At 42.2% G+C, this 22909-nt stretch overlaps 2 protein-coding genes across 7 annotated transcripts in view; one reads left to right on the forward strand and one right to left on the reverse strand.

The window, feature by feature from the left end:
- The window catches only part of AIMP1 (aminoacyl tRNA synthetase complex interacting multifunctional protein 1), a 37120-nt gene extending 27487 nt beyond the window's left edge, over positions 1–9633 (forward strand). For all 5 annotated transcript variants that reach the window (XM_082237072.1, XM_082237071.1, XM_082237073.1 and 2 more), the window contains one exon: positions 9378–9633. In XM_082237072.1, coding sequence (XP_082093198.1) covers positions 9378–9544 — 167 coding nt within the window. In that variant the 3' untranslated portion in view covers positions 9545–9633. The remainder of the gene's footprint in view (positions 1–9377) is intronic.
- Positions 9634–12350: 2717 nt separating this feature from the next.
- On the reverse strand, positions 12351–22819 carry GIMD1 (GIMAP family P-loop NTPase domain containing 1). 2 transcript variants are annotated; one of them, XM_082237097.1, is made up of 3 exons: positions 22756–22819; positions 16154–16569; positions 12351–12757 (listed from the first exon to the last, which is right to left on the reverse strand). In XM_082237097.1, exons 1-3 carry the CDS (start codon positions 22778–22780, stop codon positions 12488–12490), a joined length of 711 nt encoding a protein of 236 aa, XP_082093223.1. In that variant the 5' UTR covers positions 22781–22819; the 3' UTR covers positions 12351–12487. The 2 variants fall into 2 exon arrangements, with proteins under 2 accessions (XP_082093223.1, XP_082093224.1); XM_082237098.1 differs by lacking the exon at positions 22756–22819 and adding an exon at positions 17864–17962.
- Positions 22820–22909: the final 90 nt, after the last annotated feature.

A 22909-nucleotide genomic window follows, 5' to 3' on the forward strand; every position in this document is an offset into this window, starting at 1 on the left:
ACTGTTTATGCATAATTGCAAAGTGTGCACACTGCCCATTTAGCTATCAGAATTGAGAAGAGTGATAGATTATACCAAATTACATCACCGCTTTTAAAATAAAAATGTCTGGGGGAATCAAAACTGCAGTTAATGTTTCTTTCCCCTAGGGCCTATTATCCCTAAATGTCAACCAAACAAATGTTTTCATTCCCAGAGGTTAAATTCTAAAATTCTACAGACTCTGTGTTTGTTTGCTTGCATGAAATTAGATTTATGTGTGGAAATCACATGATTATAACCCACCATATTATAGTTTCTTGGGCGTTCCTCCTTTCAAGTTGTGTGTGTGTGTGTGTGTGTGTGAGAGAGAGAGAGAGAGAGAGAGAGAGTTTACTAAACATGTAAACAGTATTTGATTGATGAATTGCTCTTTTACAAGTCCTTTTAAAGTTTCCAATATGATGTTTATTTTTTAAAGGAGAGAAGTGTCATCAATCATAGTTTAATTTATTTTCTAGCTAGTTCTGATAAATTAAGAGTTGTTGCCTGTCATTTCTGAACAAAACAGGGACATGATCCATAAATATATGCCTTTTTAAAGTGTCAGTGGAAACGTTTTTCTACTTTGACCTGCATATCAAACTATAGCATAAACCAGTCCCTCCAGATGTTTTGGACTACAATTCCCATCATCCCTGACCACTGGTCCTGTTAGCTAGGGATCATGGGAGTTGTAGGCCAAAACATCTGGAGGGTCGCAGGTTGGGGAAGCCTGGCATAAACCATAGTAGTACTTCTGAAAGAGCATCATTGCATGTATTCTTCTGAGTTGACTGTCTTATTAATCCTATCATCATTTCCTTCTCTCACACTTGCCTAAATGCTTGTAAATGATTCTGTTAAACGCTTACTGCTCATCTATTTCCATTTAGAACTTTGTATTAGGAAAGCAAAGGAATGTTCAATTGCCATCACCCCCTCAAAAAAAGTAAAACAAAAAACATGCGCCTACAAGTGTTCTAAATCATTGTTAAATGTGAGTTTTATTTTAATATACTTTTGTCCTTATTAAAAATAACCCCATTACGCTTTGAGAAAAGCACTTGAAGCTCCAGTTGTTGTTTCCTTTTGGGGACGCTTAGGGTCCAGTTGTAATTGGATATGGCTTTATTGTAGGTTGTAGTTTTATTTTTAACTGGATTTTATTGTTGCATCTTATTGATTTATAGTCTGCTTTTGACAAAGTACTTCACCAAAGACCTCTGTGTAAACTTTGCAGTCATATAAGAAGAGCCGAGGTCCTCTTTTGGATCAGGAATTGGTCAAGTTGCAGGAAGTAGGGAGTAGGAATAAATGAACAGTTCTCTGAATGGAGAGATATAGAAAGTGGAGCCCCCCAAGGAATGGTATTGGGACCTGTGGTTTTTAGCTTGCTCATAAAAGATCTAGAACTGGGGGTGAGCCAGTGATGAGAAAGTGCCCCCCCCCTTATGCAAGGGTTTGGTTCCGGGAGCCTGTTTGCTGGCAGAGACCTTGCACTGCCTTCCCAAAGCCCAGTAAGCGAGGAAAAAGCTCACTGGAAGCATGGGTAGGGAAACGATAAATAAATGGAGAGCTGAGAGTGGTGGTTCTCCCTGTTGTTGTTGTTTAGTCGTTTAGTTGTGTCCGACTCTTCGTGACCCCATGGACCAGAGCACACCAGGCACTCCAGTCTTCCACTGCCTCCCGCTGTTTGGTCAAACTCATGCTGGTACCTTCGAGAACACTGTCCAACCATCTCGTCCTCTGTCGTCCCCTTCTCCTTGTGCCCTCCATCTTTCCCAGCATCAGGGTCTTTTCCAGGGAGTCTTCACTTCTCATGAGGTGGCCAAAGTATTGAAGCCTCAGCTTCAGGATCTGTGCTTCCAGTGAGCACTCAGGGCTGATTTCCTTCAGAAAGGATCAGTTTGATCTTGCAGTCCATGGGACTCTCAAGAGTCTCCTCCAGCACCATAATTCAAAAGCATCAATTCTTCGGCGATCAGACTTCTTTATGGTCCAGCTCTCACTTCCATACATCACTACTGGGTCAGTTTTCCCTGACTCTCCATTTATTTATCCCCCCCACACATCAATATAAGGTGATCGCATAAGTAAAGCAAACGCAAGTTGCAGGCTTACTGTACTAAATTGTTCAGGGTCATTAAAACGAAGAGATTCTGAAGAGCTCCAGAAGGACCTCTCCAAACCGAGTGGATGGGCAATAAAACGGCAAATTAAGCGAAGTGAAGCAAGTGTCAAGTGATGCACGTTGAGGCAGAAACATCTTAGTTTTACATATATTCTCATGGGGCGTGAACAAACCCAGGAACCTTGAGGTCACAGTAGACAGCTGGATGGAGATAATGACCCAGCATGTGGCAGCTTTGAAAAAGGCGAATTCCCTGCTTCAGATCATTAAGAGAAGAATTGAATATGCCTCTGGATACCAGTTGCTGGAAATTGCAGGCGGGCAGAGTGCTCAGGTCCTTCTTTGTGGGCTTCCCAACCAAGATAACAGGATGCTGGACTAGATGGGTCATTGGCCCGATTCAGCAGTCCCATCTTACTTTCTCAAGGAAAGGAGAGTTGGAGTAAACTCCCCCCCCAATATAAATTGCTTATGAAAGAGTCTCGTCTTTCCCCACCCCAATCCGTATTACATACATGATTCAAAGGTTGCACTGAGGAGCTATACAGTGTTGTGTGAGAGAAGACTTTGTGAACTTTACCACTGCTTCCTTTCTGATAGGAAACCAGAGATAACTCAGGAGTTTTAATAGTTCCAAGTGAAGGATTTATAACCCATTTTAAGTAAGTTCGGTCTTCTGAGGCTATATATCTTAGCTGTGGAATAAAACAGTGCTCCCTAAAGCACCAAAGGGAAAGAGCTGCTCACAAATCTGGTAGCTGTGAAATAAAGGCAGTATATTCTCCGAGAATATGCTGTACCGAATAGTGCAAGAGTCTCATTCTGACACCACAGCATGTTTTTATTTTGTATTAATTCTCTTGATACTGTGGTATAGGGTAAATAAATATATGAATGGGGGGAGGGTCTCCATAGGAAGATGACTAGTTTGCAAAAAAAATGAAAAATAAAAAAGGCAAAGGTGGTGGAGAAAAGATGAATGATATAGAACTGTTAGAGCTGCCTCACTTTTTTAATTGAACCAACCAACTTAAAGAGAGTGTCCCAACTTGATTTCTTCGTTTATTTAGTAGATTTATGTTGTGCTTTTTGATTGAAGAAGAAGAGTTTGGATTTGATATCCCGCTTTATCACTACCCGAAGGAGTCTCAAAGCGGCTAACATTCTCCTTTCCCTTCCTCCCCCACAACAAACACTCTGTGAGGTGAGTGGGGCTGAGAGACTTCAAAGAAGCGTGACTGGCCCAAGATCACCCAGTAGCTGCATGTGGAGAAGCAGGGACGCGAACCCGGTTCCCCAGATTACAAGACTACTGCTCTTAACCACTACACCACACTGGCTCTCACTGCCCACAGAGCAACTCACATCATGAATATAATGCAAGGCATACATTAAAAGCCAGATACTTAAAATAAAGCAAGACCAACCCAGCTGGAGCAGGTGTCTGATGTGGTCTTTGCCTGCTTCCATCTCTCTCTCTCTCCCCTCTTAATTCCCACCTAGCAATTGGTCTTAGCTATCTTGAAGAGGGAAAGGGGACATCAACTGCGAAAGCAACTTTGATGTCCAAAGTAAGGAAGTGCAATTTATATTTTTGAACTGCACATTGGATCGCTTTCTCTTTTTAACCGTTGGTGTATACCATGGCTCCTCGCTGGCGATTGGAACATACTTTTATTTACATAATAACCCACGACATCTGGAAAGTTTGAGTAAGGACACAGCGCATGCTGTAAAATTCCTTCTGAAACCACAACCTGCTGGTTTAGCCATTAGTGGCTCGCGCTGCTGAAGCTTAAACGTGATCCAGGGCCTGTGAAGCCCTGTTGTTAATTCCCAGTGAATTTGGGTCCAGCCACTTGCTTTTACCAGAGGAGCAGAAATACTCAAGTGTAGCGCTCTGCTGTGCCACACAGCAGCCTAGAAGTAGTTCTCCCAGGAAATTTGCCCTGACATACTTGCACATGTCATTTGCTTGCATTCATGCAAAGACAGGAGCTGTGCGCAGCAATCTCTGGATTCAGTTGGAAGCTCATTGTCTTTTTTTAAAAAAAAATAATAATTTATTTGGTTTTTCAAATTAACATTTTACAGAGATATATCAAACATAAATAATAAAAACAAGGTTCCGAGAAAGCTCCTGGACTTCCATCCTCCTCTTTGTGGGTCCTATTATTAATCATTTCCTCCTGCATCATTTATGATAATCCAAATCTTTTACATCTCCATTGTGTCCAAAATTCACCCTTAAACTACAAGTGATATTCCAATCCCACTAACAAGTTTAACTGTTTACAATGGTCTTTTAAGATAAGTTATAATTTTTCCCCATTTCTTATTAAAATTTTGGTCTTCCTGATTTCTGATTCTTCTGGTCATTTTAGCCATTTCGGCATAGTCCATCAACTTCATCTGCCATTCTTCTCTGGTAGGAACTTCATCTTCTTTCCATCTCTGGGCCAATAACATCCATGCAGCTGTGGTCGCATACATAAATAGTCTTTTCTTCTCCCTTGGGATTTCGGCACCTAGGAGCTCATTGTCCTTCAAGGTTATTTGCCCCAAGTAATTGATGTGTGGATGCCTCTTGGAGGCAGTAATGAGTCATATGAGTCGTCACTGCTTTCACAGGTTTCGAATTCTGATCACGAAGGGCCTCTCTGGAAAAGCACATTCAAAGATACTATCTTTCTTGTCTTCCTTTAACATGAACAGGATAGTTTACTCAACAGAGCAAATTTTAAAATTCTAGTTAAATACGAACTTACTGTAGCTTTATTTAATACTCAGTTTAGACTGGGGGTGGGGAATGTGTCTATAGTGATTGCTGGACTGCAACTCCCATCATCCTTGACCATTGACCATGTTTGCTGGATCTGATGGGAGTCGGGAGTCCCGACGACATCTGAAAAGGGGCCACAGATTCCCCATCTCTGGTTTGGACTTGTTCACTTGGAAGCATGTACACATTAATGGCTTGAAACCCAGTGAACTCATCCACCCTGTTGCATTTCAAGTTGCTGCACATACCAGAGATCGGGCAGGGATATCTTCAACCTATGCCCACTGTCTGATTCATTTGCATGCACAACGGCTGCCTAAAATGTACACATCTCAACTTAACTGCAGCTTCCGTTTTCAAATCGGGGGGAAACTTCTTTGATGGAAAGCCCATCAAATGGGAGTATTTATCGAGAAGCTACAATATACCTGTGGATTGTGGCGAACGTTGTGTACTCTGCTCCAAACACTAGCAGTGGGAGCCCACTAGACCCAGAATAAGCATTAATGTGTACACTACCTTAGTGTACTGTAACAATTCTGAAGAGAGGCTTTTCTGGGTCTCGAGTTCCTCACTTACTGGAGGAAAATATCTCTTTACTTACCTTTGGGCCTTTCACTCAAGCATCCCATGTCTGTTCTGTTCCAACTTCTGGTATGTTTTCAGTGCTTGGACGAGCCAGCACAGCAGAGCAGTATAATGCCTGTCAGTTAGCTTTTCTGCAAATTTAAAGAAAGCTAACTGCTCTCCCCAAAGAGTAGAAATCATGAGTTTTCTCCCATCTTATTTTTAGCTGTCCTTCACAGTGGTTGTTTCTCTTGCGAGAAGGGGATACAGAGGGGAGGTTTACTGTGGAACGCACAACACAGTGCTCTGGTAATGTTTAAAAGTGGTGCCTGTGCTAATCTAATACAAGCCCACCACAGATCCCAGGGGAGCTTGCCTGGGTATTCCAAAGCAAGTTTTAATAAGATCCAGAAAGTGTTTGTGTAATAAAAGCCAGATTTTAATTTATTCTTGAAAACTAAATTTGCTTTTATAATGTTTGCATTTGAAAAGGATTGACTTCACCTTTGGGGTGATATAATTTTTGCTTTGCGTAGAATCTCCCCCCCCCCCCCCCCCGTATCTAGCTTGCTCCAAAAGTTGGGATGGGGGTGGGCAATGATTTGTTTGTTTGTTTGTTTACTATGGGGCAGATCATCTTAAATATCCTCTAGGGCAGGGCCGGCTAACCTGTGGTCCTCCCGATGTTGTTTGACAACCCCCATAATCACTGACCATTGGGCATGCCAGAACTAGCAGCATCTGGAGGTCTACAGGTTAGCCACCCTGTTCTGGGTGCTTTATTGTTTCTCTAAAAGGTGAACTGTTTCTCTATAAATTACTCGCTGCCTATGGCTGATGCACTGAAGCTTCTCTTCGTCACAAGCCGATCTGTTTAACAGACTTGTAGCGGGTTAATCATAATTAATTCTATGGCTGTTGCTGAGGTGGAAAGCTGATCCCCAGCCATCTGGTAGTATAATTGGGTTGCACCAAACTCCAGCAAGCTCCATGAGGAAATACTGTGGCCATTTCTGCGCTCAGCTTCTCTGACATATAAACCTGATGTACTATTAATACATTTGTGGCCAAAATTAATCAAAGGTGGCTTATGGGGCAGTTGCACCTGTAAGCATCTAGTATGCTCAGGATGCAATCAGTTAGTGGTTGTTGTTTTTCGGTTCCCTTTCAATAGTTAACGCAGAGTTTGAATGGAAGCAAAGAGTTTCTGTCCCCACCACACCCCTTATTGCTGCAAAGGAGTAGAATTGACAGGCATACAGCTGTCGCTAAACGATAAGGCATTTGGATATTTCCAAGCACCCAGAAAAATCATAAATTGATATTTGCCTCTGGTTTGAGCCCATTTTCAATCCCCTTAATTGTAAGTCATTCTTCAGTATGAGATTATGAAATAAAAGCAGATTGGGGGGGATTAACGTATTTTTCAGTCTATAACACGCCCCCATGTATAAGACACCCCCTATTTTGGGGGACTAGATTTAAGAAAATGGGGGGAGACACTATCCGTGTGTAAGAAACCCCTTAATTTTTGGCATTATTTTTTAGGGGGGGAGAGAAACCTAGTCTTATACACGGAAAAATATGATAATTTAAGAAATGTCATGGACGGGGATCCAGATAAGTAAGCAACTAGCTCTGTGCTCCCCAGGGAGCTTTGGGCATGTGTTTATTGAGTAGCAGCCCTCTCATGACACATGGCAAAATCAATATTTGAAAATGAGAGGGGGAGAAGGGGGCTTTAAAAGGTTTGTGGGAAGCAAAGAAGGAAAAGGCAGAAATCCCTCTTGGCTTGCCCAAAGCCCTTACACATGTCTAAAGTAGCTCTTCTAATTTACAGGTGAAGGGGAAGATGTAAAGTAAGTGGACTACTAGGTTAAGGCATCTTTTGGGCAGGATTTACACTGTTGTTGTTTTATTATTTTCTGCTCAGACAGAGGGGCCAGTGTGGTGAGGGGTGGTCAGGATGTGCCACTGCCCCAGATGAAAATATATTACTACGAACAATGTTCCAGTTCCTATTTGAGAACTGGTAAGTCACCAGTAAATTGTGCAAGTTGCTTTCGCTGCCTTTTAAATAGTCTTGGGTGCTTTCTGCCTTGTGGGCTTGAGTTTTGAAAGGCTTCATCAAAAGGAATGGGCAGCCAAAATACAAAGTCCATTCAGCCCGTACTAAGATGTTAAATGAGGCTCCTAGCTGGCAGAAAGGCTGATAATGAAAATGATTGTTATTGAGGCTCACCATTGTTACAGTTTGTTGCACTTACTAGAAGGAATTGTACAAAAGAGGATAAGATATCCCAGGCCATTCTGGCTGGACAATTTAAATCCTTGTTTTATCAGCATTAAATTATGAACTGAAACCTGCTTGTTCTTACAAGCAGGAATAAATAACACATTTTGTACCTTTTCTTTCCATTGTTGGTATGCATTCATCATTCAGAATCCTATAGGGTTAGACCCAGGCTTCACCTTCTATGAACAGAAGGGTTTTGATCTAGAGGAGCAATAACAGTGGTGTTTGGGCAAGGGTGGGTGTGACTTTTTATAATTTACCACGTCCCCTGCAGCCCCCAGCGTATAATCCTCCACACTGTCCTGGAAGGCCCCCTAAATTAATCTAAACTGTGTGGAAACGGTACTGAGTGCTGCAAGAAAAAGTGAGTTGTCAAAAGTCATCTCTTTATGCCATCAGATCCTATGGGCAGAGTCTTCCCCTACCCGTTCTTTCTCTAGCTCTGTTTTTCTTGCCTGTGCAGCTGGTTTCTATGATGTGTTTTGGTTTGCTTTCTTTATTCTACTTGTGAATTCCATTGAAGTTTTTAGTTGTTATTTCTATTTAAGAATAGGTTGGTGTCATTTGACGTTGGTCCTAATACTGTATACCTAATTTTGCAATACAGCAGCTCCATGAGCTTTCTGAAACCAAGAATTCTTTCAGCAAGCACGTGTACCTAGCGAATGTATTAATGTGGACACTAATTGCTGTATGAATCTTGCACTAGGGGAATAAGGAGTAAAGCATTACTGCTGCTCGGAATGGCCTCTCATGTTTGTGATGGGAAGCAGAACACCTAGCTCACTTAAATAGTTCTGATGATCTTACTCTTGGGCTTTGTATTATTCCACTATTGTGACTCCCTTAACCATTCACAGCAGTTTCAAAAAGTAGTAGGAAAAGAGCATTAGACTTACTTTCCCTAGCTCCAGCTTTCCACAGAATTGGTAATCCTTGTCTGCTTCCCTGTTTTGAACATGTCTGAGTGATTAAAAATAATAATAATTAGTGGAGTTAAAATATTTTGTTTGTCTTTGCATTCCAGTTCCTCTCAGAGAGATGCTTCATATCTAATCTACTTGTGGATAGCTATTGGAACAAATGTTAAGCATTGCTATTAATAACCAGAGTCTGCTTCTAACCAGAATTTGAAGTTATGGCTTTATAACTGGTTTCATATTCAGGTTAGAAGCAAACCATGGTGAGTGTTAAGTGTGGTCAATGGTAATTATACAGGCTAACCATGGTGCATAGCTAACCATGGTGCAGGGTGAAAGGAATTGGCATGTGGGAGGGAAGATGGATGAGGGAGGGGAGTTTGCAATTTCATGGCACACTTTCCTTAACCTTCGGTTTAAAATAAAGGTTCTTATGACTGTGGCAGCCAAGAGTTCTTCCTTTTAGCCCGCTAGATCTGTTACAGTTAAACCCTTTACTTGGTGGGTAAACTATTTTATATGGATCAGAAAATGAACTCCCTCCCTCCAAAAAAAATGTACTTAATATGTTGATTTCTAGCAGCTTATGCTCCAATACATTTTGAAAGGAAACAGTCTTTAAAATGATTTATCCTGCTTTCATGTCTGTCTGTTTTATAGGTGACCCTGAACGAGAACTTAACCCTAAGAAGAAAATATGGGAGCAGATCCAGCCTGACCTTCATACTGATGGCCAATGTGTTGCTACGTACAAAGGAGTGCCATTTGAAGTGAGGGGGAAAGGGGTCTGCAGAGCTGCTACCATGGCCAACAGTGGAATCAAATAAACATTTATCGGTTCTGCAAGCGCTTTAGGTCATTTTTAATGGAAAGGAATGCAAACACAATTAAAAACAAATACTTGCCTCACCCAAAACTATGCTCATTCATTTTTGTACACCTGTTACCAAATAATGAGTTTCCACGGCTAACAACTTCATATTTCTCTTTCATCGCTTCCTGCTTTCTGGAATCTGAATATAGGCATTCATTAGGTGGAGCGTAACTCTTGCTTTCAGGGCAAATGGCTTTTCAAAAGGAGGTTCAATTTTTGTGAAGTGGGGAATAGATTAAGTCAAAGGAACCAGGATAATGATTATTTGGTGGAGGAAGAGTCGGAAACGTCTAAACAACAACAGTTAGATAAATTGTGTGTGTGTTTGGATGGATGTGCAAGTTGACTTTGCCTGCTAAGGATAGTGAGTGACTGTACCATACTATAATTACTTTATATTAAATCATATTGGAAAAACTACAGCTGTAGTTACTGATCACTTAATAACCGAAATCACCAGTTGAGCTAAATTTGGCATACAAATTTTACCTACAAGTTCCTACCTAAATTGAATATGAGAAGTAGGCTGAGATGAAGACTAGATATGACTCAATTAGATATGACCTGATACCAGAAAATCTAAAAGCTGTTTTTTTAAAAATAATATAAAAAATGCCGTAATGAAATTTTATGTCACACATTGCATTTTTTTAAAAAAAAAAAACATTTCTAGCCTTTCATCACAAGCAATCCCAGGGCATGGTTCAGTAAGCAATTTAAAACTGAAACAAAATAATAATAAAACTGACTTGTATATAACATACCATTGTTCTGTAAAATTATATCTGGCATTCTTTCACGGGGTATTGAAGATAACAGTTCTGTTTCTTCCAAAATGGTATAAATGCATTTATGAACAAGAGACGGAATGGAGCACAGATGTGGAAATTATGGAACTTTGCATTGCAATTTAACTAAAAGAGCAGGGCTGGTTAATATAAATTAATTACAAATGGGCTGGGAGAAGGTTGGGGGTGTCTATGATGGGAGGGAGAGCCTAGTCCATATACCTGATAGTTTGAACTAAACAATGGTTTAGAGTGCACTAGAGGTTTGCTCCCTTCCTGCAACACATCACAAGTTTGGGTTTGCATAGAAGCCAGACTGGGTGCCAGCAGAATCAGGAGCAGACCATTGTTTGTTTTAAACTCTGACTTTAATGTGTGCAAACCAAGCTAATGATTTACCCCCTGTTAATCGTTTTGTGAATCAGGGAAGTACAGCATTCATAGGAAGTGTTCAGCCAATGAGAGAGGTGAAAATGAGAGGTTAAGAAAATTCTTGGGTTGAGTGCAGGAGACTGATTTGATCCTGGACATATGGTGTGGAAACAAGCCCTGTTTTTTCCATAGGCTTAAGTAGTCTAGTATTAAAGTTACTGGGCAAAATCTAGAGAGATTAAGTGTCCCAAAGTTCCTTTGGATGAACAGGATTTAAGTATTTAACAGTATGCTTGCTTAGGCATAGCTACCTTTCCCTACATCTTACCTTCTTTCTCAGCAGTGTTACTGAGTTCAACCATTTTTTTGGATTCAGCGGCATTTCACTGAGGTTGTGCACCATTACTAATTACTTTATAACACAATTTATGTGAATGCTGACGGGTTAGCAAACGATGACCAGATTGTCTGGCAGGCCTCTTCTCCCTGGTTTTACTTGAGGAGGAGCCGGAGCCAACTAAGTTGGGAGAAGCTGATACACAGTTGAAAAGAGGCCTCTAGTTTGATGCGCTAGCTACTTCGTTGTAAACTATCCTTAATCTGTAAATCGAGACATTGGTCTGTTTAGACATCACATTAAAACATCGTTTAAAGCAGTCATTTAATCTGATCGATCAGCATGCTGGTGCACGCGGCTCAAAAGTTCCCATGGTGGTCCTCTCCTGTTCCTGTCACCACCACAAACAAATTGGCTATTCATGCCATTTCATCCAGATTTGGGCCAAATTGTGAGCAGTAGCTATGAGTGGAATTCAACTATTACTCAGAGTAGACCCTCTAAAATTAAGCGACAAATTAGTCATGTTCAGTAATTTCATCGGGTCTACTCTGAGTAGGTATAGTGTTGAATTCTACCCTATGGTTCTGGGCATATTAAAAGGTAAAGGGACACCTGACCGTTAGGTCCAGTCATGGCCCACTCTGGGGTTGCGGCGCACATCTCGCTTTATTGGCCAAGGGAGCCGGCGTACAGCTTCCGGGTCATATGGCCAGCATGACTATGCCGCTTCTGGCGAACCAGAGCAGAGCACGGAAACGCCGTTTACCTTCCCGCCGGAGCGGTACCTATTTATCTACTTGCACTTTGACGTGATTTCGAACTGCTAGGTTAGCAGGAGCTGGGACTGAGCAATGGGAGTTCACCCCGTCATGGGGATTCAAACCGCCAACCTTCTTATCGGCAAGTCCTAGGCTCTGTGGTTTAACCCACAGCACCACCCACGTCCCTTCTGGGCATATTACTCATGGTTTTGGGGGGATGAAACAAAACAATATGTCAAGAGCTACTCTGGCTTGTTTTGACTGATATAGCAGGAGCAGGTAAGGAGCAGCGTGGGAGTTTCTGAGTAGTTATACAAGCAGCAGCAGCATTTTATTTGTATGCTTCCTTTCCATCGTTAAAACCCATGCTCAAGCTGGTTTACAGCTCGGCAAGATTTACATAATTACAAACCTAATAAAACACATCAAAAAGCACACAAACTGAAACAATTTCCACATAAATCAAAATAAGATCTAAAAATAAAGATACAAAAAGTAATATTTATTATTATTTATTAAATCTGTATACCGCCCTATACCCTTGGGTCTCAGGGCAGTTCACGAGATGCATAATGAGCTTTAAAGTTAAAAGACAAGACACAAAAGCAAGCTGAAAGTAAATCAGCTGCTTAAGTTTATATCATTTGTTTAAATACAAGGGTCTGGTAACTGTTTTGCTTCAAAAACTCCATAATTTTCCTTAAAACTTCTAGGTGTTCCTGTTTCAGAGGCTGTTCGTGATTGCCTACAAAAATGTACTTTTGCTCCACTGACTGCAGGAGTTTATGAAGTGTGTCTGTGGCAGAATGCAAATACTGTTCTGTAGTGAATCTGGCCTTTTCAATCTGGTCAGAATGAGTAAGACAGATGACAGTATAACTTTTCCAGTTAGGACCCAAGAGTTCCTAAAAGAGAGAGAGAGAAAGTTCCTTAATACATTTATTTCATACATTATTTCATCAAAGAGCAATGCATTGGCTTGGCTCTGCAATGAGGCTTTTCTTTCCTATAGTGGGGAAATCCTTATGAGCAATCTTCCTTTGGAAGTTGACTTCAATTCAATCGGTCTATATAAAAGATGAATTTATAGTGGGTTGCCAGTTGCCTGAATGGCTTAAGTGTTGAGAAGTGTAGGCTTGAGCTCCTTGGAATAAATGAATAAATATGATGCATTGACTTTGGGGGAATCACTTGTTTCAATGGCATCCATGTTGTCCATTTACAACAGGACCTGCTGAGGAGTGGCAGTCAATTTGCCATCTTGTGGCTGAATTGGAGGTTGCAATTCAGTAACAATTGCCAGAATAATCCCAGCTCAAGGACTGTGTACTGTGTTAGAATTGTCAGCGCCTAGAGCTCACCAAACCCATAAAGGCAAAAAGGATGATAATTTGTTCTACTTGTGAGGCTAGATATACAAAGTTAAGCCTGGATTCTTGGCACAGTCCATATGTATGTTCAGGGATCAAAACACATCATTTAATTAGGGGTTGCAAAGCACGTTTGGTGGCTGAAAATAATACAGTTGAGAACCAAGCAGTCACCGTAAAAAGGAAGATGATGCCCAAAGGTTTTAAAACTTTCAGAGCCTGAATTAATGAAATTCCTTGATGCTATAATAATAATAATAATAATAATAATAATAATAATAATAATAATAATTTTATTTACCGTATATCCCGCCCTCCCCGGCCAAAGCCGGGCTCAGAGCGGCTAACAACAAGTAAAAATAGTGTAGTGTACATAAAATCACACAGTCAATTAATTAAAATGCATTCTAAAATCAATTCAGAATCAAATTAATGGTAACAATTGGGCTAGAGTTCTATGAGGATTACAGAAGGGGAGAGGGGGTCAGACTGTGCCTTGGCCAAAGGCTTGGCAGAACAGCTCCATCTTACAGGCCCTGCGGAAAGATGTCAAGTCCCGCAGGGCCCTAGTCTCTTGTGACAGAGTGTTCCACCAGATCGGGGCCATGGCCGAAAAAGCCCTGGCTCTTGTTGAGGCCAGCCTAACCTCCCTGTGGCCAAGATGTTTTTATCTGAAGACCATAAGGTCCTCCGTGGGACATACCAGGAGAGGCGGTCCTGTTCCTAAGTGGCACTGTCCCAAGCTCAACTTGTGTAGTACCCAGAATCAGAGACAGGCTGGGTACCACAAATTTCTTTTTCTGTGGGTGACTTGCTGGGGCCCCATACCCAGTTCTGAACAGATTTGCAAGCCCAGAAAACATGATTTAAATGCATCCTGAACAACTTTTACAACTGCCTCATTCTGCAGACAGTCTCCTGTCATTTCTTTGAACACCCTTTAACTTGTTTGGGCAACCCATGGCCATAGGAGGGGGAAGATCCTGTCGTGGGGTTCCTCGAGATTCTTGTGGATGTATTCTGCAGCATTGTCACCATAATAGCGCATCGGTGGTGGATTTATTCAGCTTTACAGTGGTACCTTGGGTTACATACGCTTCAGGTTACATACACTTCAGGTTACAGACTCCGCTAACCCAGAAATAATACCTCAGGTTAAGAACTTTGCTTCAGGATGAGAACAGAAATCACGCGGCGGCAGCAGGAGGCCCCATTAGCTAAAGTGGTGCTTCAGGTTAAGAACAGTTTCAGGTTAAGAACAGACCTCTGGAACGAATTAAGTTCTTAAACCGAGGTACCACTGTACTTTGTTCTGCAATGCTGACCCAATGTGTCCATGTTATTGCTATCTGCTGCTAGAGTGGAACAACATTGGGACAAAACCCAGAACATTTGTGATCTTTAAGAAGTTGCAGGGTTTTATAGGATATGCATTGACTGGAAGTGAAGCAGTGTGGCCACCCCAAAACATTTGCAAGTGGAAAACTGTATTAAAGTTGGGTTGTCCCAATGATGGCATTAGGAGCACAAATAATCAGGAATGCACAATGCAAGGGATGTCTGGAAGAGCCCTTAGAGAAACAGGAGGAAGGGAGAAGGACAACAGCAAGCAGTGCATTTAAATAACCACTTCCAAGGAGTATGATTTTTAGCCCTGATGTTTTGGGTGCAATTTTAAATTAACTGCGCAGTGGCTGAATGCTGGCTTTCAGCCCCCGGAGGTATTTACGCAGAGGCTGAATGGCTACACGGATGCTGTAGTTGCATCCCTCCTTGGTCCTGCACTGAGAAAAGGGGTGGCTTATTCTGTATATGAATTTCTGTGCCATCCTTCTACGAAATTAGGGAAGCTTCCGACGCGTAGAAAAACAATAATTTTACAAAGACCAACAACATAAAACACAATAAAAAGCAATGCAATGGGGTTGGACTAACTAATCATCAAATCCTGACATAATGGGAACAGTTTGTGGTTGGATTCAATATTCTGTACAACTCAGGAACTCCATTCTGTGGTTACTGAGCGGTCATAGCTATAATGGTATTGAGGAACACTCACTGTGATGTATAAACAATGTTCTTAGGGATACACTTATTTGCCTAGGACGACATCAGCTTTCTTGCCCCATTTATTTTATGAACAATGAAATCATAGCATCTGGACTTTTAGGAAAATGAATAATTAGCCAAATATTACATCAACTATGGACCATAATTATGATAACGGAAGAGGAACAGTAGGCATTAATGCTCTCTGCCTTCTTACTAAAATTAGCTTCCTATTTGCTTCCCCCACCTTAACATCAAAGTGATGAGTTGGCCTGTGTGCTAATTTAGGATTGAATGCATATATTCACGCCTGAATGCATGATTGTCCCAATATAGGATTGTCCCATCAATGGCTTTTCAGGCAACACAGAACACATGAAAAGCTGTAAGAATAGTGTTTGTACTGTTGGGAGCTGCCCAGAGTGGCTTGGGAAACCCAGCCAGATGGGTGGGGTACAAATAATAAGTAGTAGTAGTAGTAGTTGTTGTTGTTGTTGTTGTTGTTGTTGTTGTTGTTGTTGTCTCTGACTGGCAGCAGCTCATTAGGTTCTTGGGAAGAGGTCTTCCCAGTATCCTCTACCTGCTCCTTTTAACTGAAGATGTCAGGAAGGACACCTGGAGCCTTCTGAATGCAACGTGGGCACTTGTCACTCAGCCATCTGTCATCTGGTGAATCAGCAAAGCATCATTGCACACCAGGCAGAAGCCAACCCACCTTGTTGGTTTAAAGTTCTTTCCCAGCATCTTAACATACACATTTGAGTAATACTTTTAAGCTCATGTTTCCTGGACGCAGAGAATTGCATGGAAATGTGACGTTGCTCTTTCAGTTAAATCTTGATATGCCATTCTACTGGATATGCTTACCGATACACAGTTTACCTGGGCTAGCTGAATTGTAGTGTCCTCTTCCTCCTCACACAGTGGAACATCGGCCCTGAGGACCAACAAGGCCAAGTGAAGGCCTTTCTCTCCAAAGTGCCGGACTAAAGCACTTCTCACCTCGGTCTTCACTTGCTCTCTGCTCAGGCTGCTGTGAGGGTAGCCAGGAGTGTCCAGCACTTGGACCTGCACAGTGAGCTCACTGCCTCGGCGACGGGCAAAGCCCAAAATGGGACAGCTGCGGCCTAGACTGCAAGATGTGGTCACGGAGGATGGGGAAAGAAAACTGGCAAAGTCTCTGCTGCCTAGAAGGGTGTTTCCTGTAGCACTTTTGCCACTCTGTGTCTTCCCAAGCAAGAGGAGGTTGAGCGTCATCTTGTTGTCGTCGGACATTGTGCTTTCCCTCCTACAAATCCCTGGAAACAGAAAAGAGAATTAATAATGCTTGGCAAAATAGGAAGCTGCCTTGTAGTGAGCCAGACCATTGATACGTCTAGTGTTGTCCACGCTGACTGGTTTCAGACGGGGGACATTTCTAGCCCTTCCTGGAGATCGCTTGTATGGAACCCTGTAGTACTGGATTCTTTCCCCTCCCCTTTTGCCTCACATGCCCCTGAATGGGCATGTGAGGCAAATGCTCTTCCATCGGGTCTTGGCTCTTCCAAAAGTAACAATGTTCTCCTGCAATAACTACTGTAAGTATAGACTGGGCACAGTTTGGGTGGCCAGGCAAAGGAAGGTTTGAGGTACGTCAGTTGCTGGGAGTCACAAGTGGGCAGAGTGCTGTTGCACTAAATTTTGCTTTGAGGTTTTTTAAGAAGCATCTGTTTGACTACTGTGAGGAGAAGAAGAAGAAGAAGAAGAAGAAGAAGAAGAAGAAGAAGAAGAGGAGGAGGAGGAGTTTGGATTTGATATCCCGCTTTATCACTACCCTAAGGAGTCTCAAAGCAGCTAACAATCTCCTTTCCCTTCCTCCCCCACAACAAACACTCTGAGAGATGAGTGGGGCTGAGAGACTTCAAAGAAGTGTGACTGGCCCAAGGTCACCCAGCAGCTGCATATGGAGAAGCGGGGAACCGAACCCGGGTTCACCAGATTCCGAATCTACCGCTCTTAACCACTACACCACACTGGCTCTGAAAAGGATGTTGCTCTTGATTCAGCAGGTTCTTCTTACATTCATAAGTACCTGTAGAAGAAATGTCTCTTTCAGCAACTGCTCCTTCTGTTAGGAATGAAAACAGCCGTAGTTTTATATAGGCAACAACTGTTTTGCACGGGGGTTGCTTTTTATCTATGGCTTATTTTGTTTCTTAATAACATGAAAATTATTGTTGTTATTGTTTAAAAGCCTGCAGTTCCTGAATCCCTTTCCCATACATGCGCATCTATCCATCCCAGCAGGTAAAAGTTCTTATTATGGTTCAAATACACATTACAGCCAGGCAAAAGAACTGTGTAGCAGATCCAGTAAGGAACATGACCTAGGGAAACAGCCACATTTGGTCTGCAGACTAGAAGTACTCTGCCCTGGATTTAAAACAAAAATATAGCAGGAGCTACCTGTGAGCTGAGATTGCTGCCGCAATCCATGGTTGCTGAGTCTTGTATATTAGTGTTTGTTTATATATGGCACGAAGAATTTCTACCTTCATCTAACTGCATCAAACAACATTCTGAGCTTCAGGCAGTGCTCCAGTTTTTGCTTACCTTACTGTGTCCTAAAGGTCTTTCTCTGGCCACTTTCTCTCTTTAAGAGCCTTTGTCTTTGATGGGCAGCTTGTACTTTGAATCTTGCTATTGTACCACAGTGAGACTGACACGGACTCTTTACTCAGGTTAATCGGTTACAGAGCGATCCTCATTTATAGCTGATAAGAAATGCCCCAATAACCTGCCTTGACACTTTACTTCCTTCTAGTTGTTCAGCAGGATTGCAATTTTCTGTTTGCTTTCACCCAAAGCTCATAAGAAGAGGTTTGTCACGAAAAAATTGCTTTGTTCAATTGCCTTATTGTTTGGGATGGCTACTACGTTGTATAAGGCAGCTGTTGTTTCCTTTTACATTTCTGCTATCTCCCTTTTCCTTCCTGCCATTATGCCTTGGGTAGTTTCTAAGCATCATAAACACACAGTGGCAAGCTCTGGCGAATTCATTTTCCAAGGGTGGGTCCTAATGTAGCCCAAACAGCACCATCTAAGATAGGCACTCCAAGATTTACAGATGTACAGAAGTATTTTTAGGGAGCAGGGCCCTAAGGGTGGTAAACAATAACAAACCAGCTCAATGGAGACTGAGCATGCTCGATAGCCACAGAACACTGACTATTGGATGGAAAACTAAGGAGGAAGGAGAATGCAATGGAGTATACTAGAAAAGGCCATGGATCATTTGCTGCTGAAACTTTCAACGAGAGTATTCCACATGACAATATTTTATTGTAGACCCTTGTCTACCTATTTGTTCTTTGTCTACCGGTACAACAGTCATTTGTCAATATTTCATCTTCCTTTCCTAAAATTATTTCGGGCTCTTCTTTGACTAAGGAAGAGAATGCAGGAATGGGGAGGCTTGATGGCTGGGATCATCATGGACAGTGAACAGGCTCAACTCCAGTTGTGGAATTTGCTGCCAAGGAGTGTGGTGGAGTCTCCTTCTTTGGAGTTCTTTAAGCAGAGGCTTGACAACCATATGTCAGGAGTGCTCTGATGGTGTTTCCTGCTTGGCAGGGGGTTGGACTCGATGGCCCTTGTGGTCTATCCCAACTCTATGATTCTATGATTCTATGTGTCCCTGAGGGCACCTGAACGATTAACTGGACGGTTGCCATGAATTCCTATAATTAAAAGGAAAACACTGTACTTGGGACCAGTGCTGCAGTAAGGCAAAAACCTCTTGCTGTCTCACTTTCAGGGTATCCACAAGAGTGTTCGCACCATCTTCTGTGGTATTTGCAATATTCAAACCCTCCATCTGATCAGTCCAGCCATCATAGTGATGAGCATTTGCTAGTGTATTAATAATTACCAGTTAATAGTAATCTCTGAATTTCTATTGCCTTCCTAGTTGAGTTATTTGGGGTGTTCAGCATGCGGTTACATGAGCATGAGTGTTATAATGATAATAATAATATTTTTTTATTTATACCCTGCCCTCCCTGGCCAGCCCCAGGCTCAGGTTCTGACCTAACACCAATAAAATTACAATAAAACGTAAAAGAAGAAGAAAAAACAGTTAATTAAAATACAGGTTAAAATACAATTTAAAATGTAGCCTCATTTTATTAGTAGCCCATAAATCAAAACCATAAGGGGAGGGTAAAATAAGGGGCAGACTGAGTCCAAACCAAAGGCCAGGCGGAACAGCTCTGTCTTGCAAGCCCTGCGGAAAGATGTCAAATCCCGCAGGGCCCTGGTCTCTTGTGACAGAGCGTTCCACCAAGTCGGGGCCAGTACTGAAAAGGCCCTAGCCCTAGTTGAGACCAATCTAACCACCTTGCGGCTTGGGACCTCCAAAGTGTTGTTATTTGTGGACCTTAAGGTCCTTCACAGGGTATGCCAGGAGAGGCGGTCCCGTAGGTTGCTGTGTATGCCTTCTAGAAAACATGGTCTGAAACCCCCAAGAGCAGCTAAGTTCAGAGAGAAAAGCTGGATAAAACTATTCTATGAATCTTTGAATTAAGTTCTCTCTCTTATAGAAAACAGCATAGGCCAGACTCTCCTGTTACGATGCACTTCATGTGTTTTGGACTACAAGCTCACATCATCCTCAGCCAGTATGGCCAATGGTCAGAGATGATGGTAGCTGTAGCCCCAAACATGTGGAGGGCACCAGGTTGGGGAAGGTTAGCATAGACCCTTGGACCGTTCCATTTTATTAGCTTGCAAAGCAAAATAATATCACATTAAAGCAGGCAAGGTGAAACGACACATTATCAGACTGTACTTCTCCAACTCAGAACAATGGCAGTTATCCACAATGAGCATCGTAATGTGCATGACATCTGGAAGGTCTTATGACCGCATGAGTAGAAGGATTTAAGAAACCTTTCTTCCTGTGGGGATATGACAAGCAGAACCTGAAGTTGATTTATGTGACAACGCTCAAGGCTTCTTCAACTTCAGGGAAGGAGTCTTCCCCAAGGTGGCAGCATATGCCTGTTTCACAGGTACTGATGCAACTAGCTGAAAGCTTCTTTTCTCCCATTCACAGCAAGTTAAGGACAATTAAGAATTTTGCTTTAACATTCAGGTGATTATTGGGGGAAGAGGGCTGTTCAAGGAAATGAAGGAAACACTGGGGAAACTCTTTAACCCAACCAGCAGTGCTTGTAGATACTTGGGGCAGGGTTCACCCTGACCAAGGACTTATTTGATGCTTCAGCAAGTGAAGCCATCTTCTTGATTGCTTCTACTGCTTCCATTTCATTTACTTCTTTATAAATGTATTTATATTCTGTGCTACCAGGGCTTTCTTTCAGCTGCAGCTCACAGGAACTCAGTTCTGGTGCCTCTCAGGTGAGCACCATTGCCATTATAAGAGAACAGGGGAGGCATTCATGGCGAGTTCCAGCACCTCTTTTTCTAGAAATATGGCACTGTGTGCCACCATATTAAAAAATATAAGGCTTGCACCCAACAATATGTGAACAATACAATATAAACCACTATTAAAAGCAGTAGAAAACAATCATTTAAAGGACTGGCCAGTCAAGAACACTTAAAACAACTGCGTAGACCTGATGGCATTAAAAAAAGTCTTCAAGAGATGCCTGAAAGTCAAAAGTGAGGATGAATACAGTCAAAATACACTGAGTGGATTGGCAAATGGGATTGTCAAAGTTCCTTTCCCCCAGATGCCCACCCCACCTTTTTTATTTAAATTTGCCAAGTGCATAAAGCTGAATGTGCACAAGTTAAATGTGTGTAAGTTGTCAGTTACCTGTACAGTGGTACCTCGGGTTACATACACTTCAGGTTACAGACTCCACTAACCCAGAAATAATACCTCAGGTTAAGAACTTTGCTTCAGGATGAGAACAGAAATTGTGCAGTGGCGGCGCAGCGGCAGCAGGAGGCCCTATTAGCTAAAGTGATCCTTCAGGTTAAGAACAGTTTCAGGTTAAGAACAGACCTCCAGAACGAATTAAGTTCTTAACCCGAGGTACCACTGTACTGTCAAAAGTAGTAGCAACTCATAAGTAAAGCTGGGCATTCTAAAAAGAGTGCAAGGAGGATCCTGTTGATATTTTAATTCAATGCATGAGGAATCCTTAAATCCCTTAGATTCTAAAAAGTCCCACTTTTCCTTAAAAGGTAAAGGTACCCCTGACCATTAGGTCCTGTCATGGACGACTCTGGGGTTGTGCGCTCATCTCACTCTATAGGCCGAGGGAGCACTTTTCCTTAGGATGTCCCTATTTTCATCAAAGAAATGTTAGAGGGTATGGAGTCATGTGACCCCTGAGCCAAGAAGATGAGTAAGTATACAGACTATATCTGTAGGTAGCCCTGTATAGGGAAGTTTTAAAATGTTTAATGTTATATTATGTTTTTATATATGTTGGAAGCTGCCCAGAGTGGGGCAACCCAGTTAGATGGGTGGGGTATAAAATATAGTTATTGTTATTATTAAATAGGGCGTCCCTATTTTCATCGAAGAAATGTTGGAGGGTATGTTGGGAATCTTGTTTTATGTTTATATAGTTGTACCCAGTCAACATCTCGAAAATGTTTTCTTACATATCTACAGTATTACTAAGGGCTGCCACCCCTGCTTGCTCTGCTCATCAACCCCACCTGCCCACAGTTACCAAACCCACTTTCCTCCCCACATGGCCAACCCCCTGTCACTTTGTTGTTGTTTAGTCGTTTAGTCATGTCTGACTCTTTGTGACCCCATGGACCAGAGCACACCAGGCACTCCTGTCTTCCACTGCCTCCCGCAGTTTGGTCAAACTCATGCTGATAGCTTCGACAACACTGTCCAACCATCTCAACCTCTGTCGTCCCCTTCTCCTTGTGCCCTCAATCGAAAGACATCAGGGTCTTTTCCAGGGAGTCTTCTCTTCTCATGAGGTGGCCAAAATATTGGAGCTTCAGCTTCAGGATCTGTGCTTCCAGTGAGCACTCAGGGCTAATTTCCTTAATAATGGATAGGTTTGATCTTCTTGCAGTCCACAGGACTCTCAAGAGTCTCCTCCAGCACCATAATTCAAAAGAATCAATTCTTCGGCGATCAGCCTTCTTTATGGTCCAGCTCTCACTTCCATACATCACTACTGGGGAAACCATAGCTTTAACTATAGGGACCTTTGATGGCAAGGTGATGTCTCTGCTTTTTAAGATGTCTAGGTTTGTCATTGCTTTTCTCCCAAGAAGCAGGTGTCTTTTAATTTCATGACTGCTGTCACCATCTCATTGCTTTAGACATGACCAAACTCCCTTCCCTTTACATCTTACCCACCCCCTCACCTACCCCAAGCTTGCTCCTCCCTTCACAGCTCTTCCCAAGCCCCACCTGTTTTAAAGGAGAAGGCACTTCAGAAAATGGCTTGCCAAACTGCTCCCTGAAGCACCTTCTATGTCTGTTAGACACTTACCTAGGTGGCCTGTCACTTGTGCCATTTACTCATGCACCTGCCTGCCATACTGCTGTCATGCTGGCATTTCCTTAGACCCCTATTGGCAGCCACACAAACTGCACTATGATGACAGCCTTACGTTTCTATGTATATAGGAAACTATGTCACAATG

The sequence above is a fragment of the Podarcis vaucheri genome (assembly GCF_965113315.1).
Source record: "Podarcis vaucheri genome assembly, chromosome: 9".
Taxonomy (NCBI): Eukaryota; Metazoa; Chordata; class Lepidosauria; order Squamata; family Lacertidae; genus Podarcis; species Podarcis vaucheri.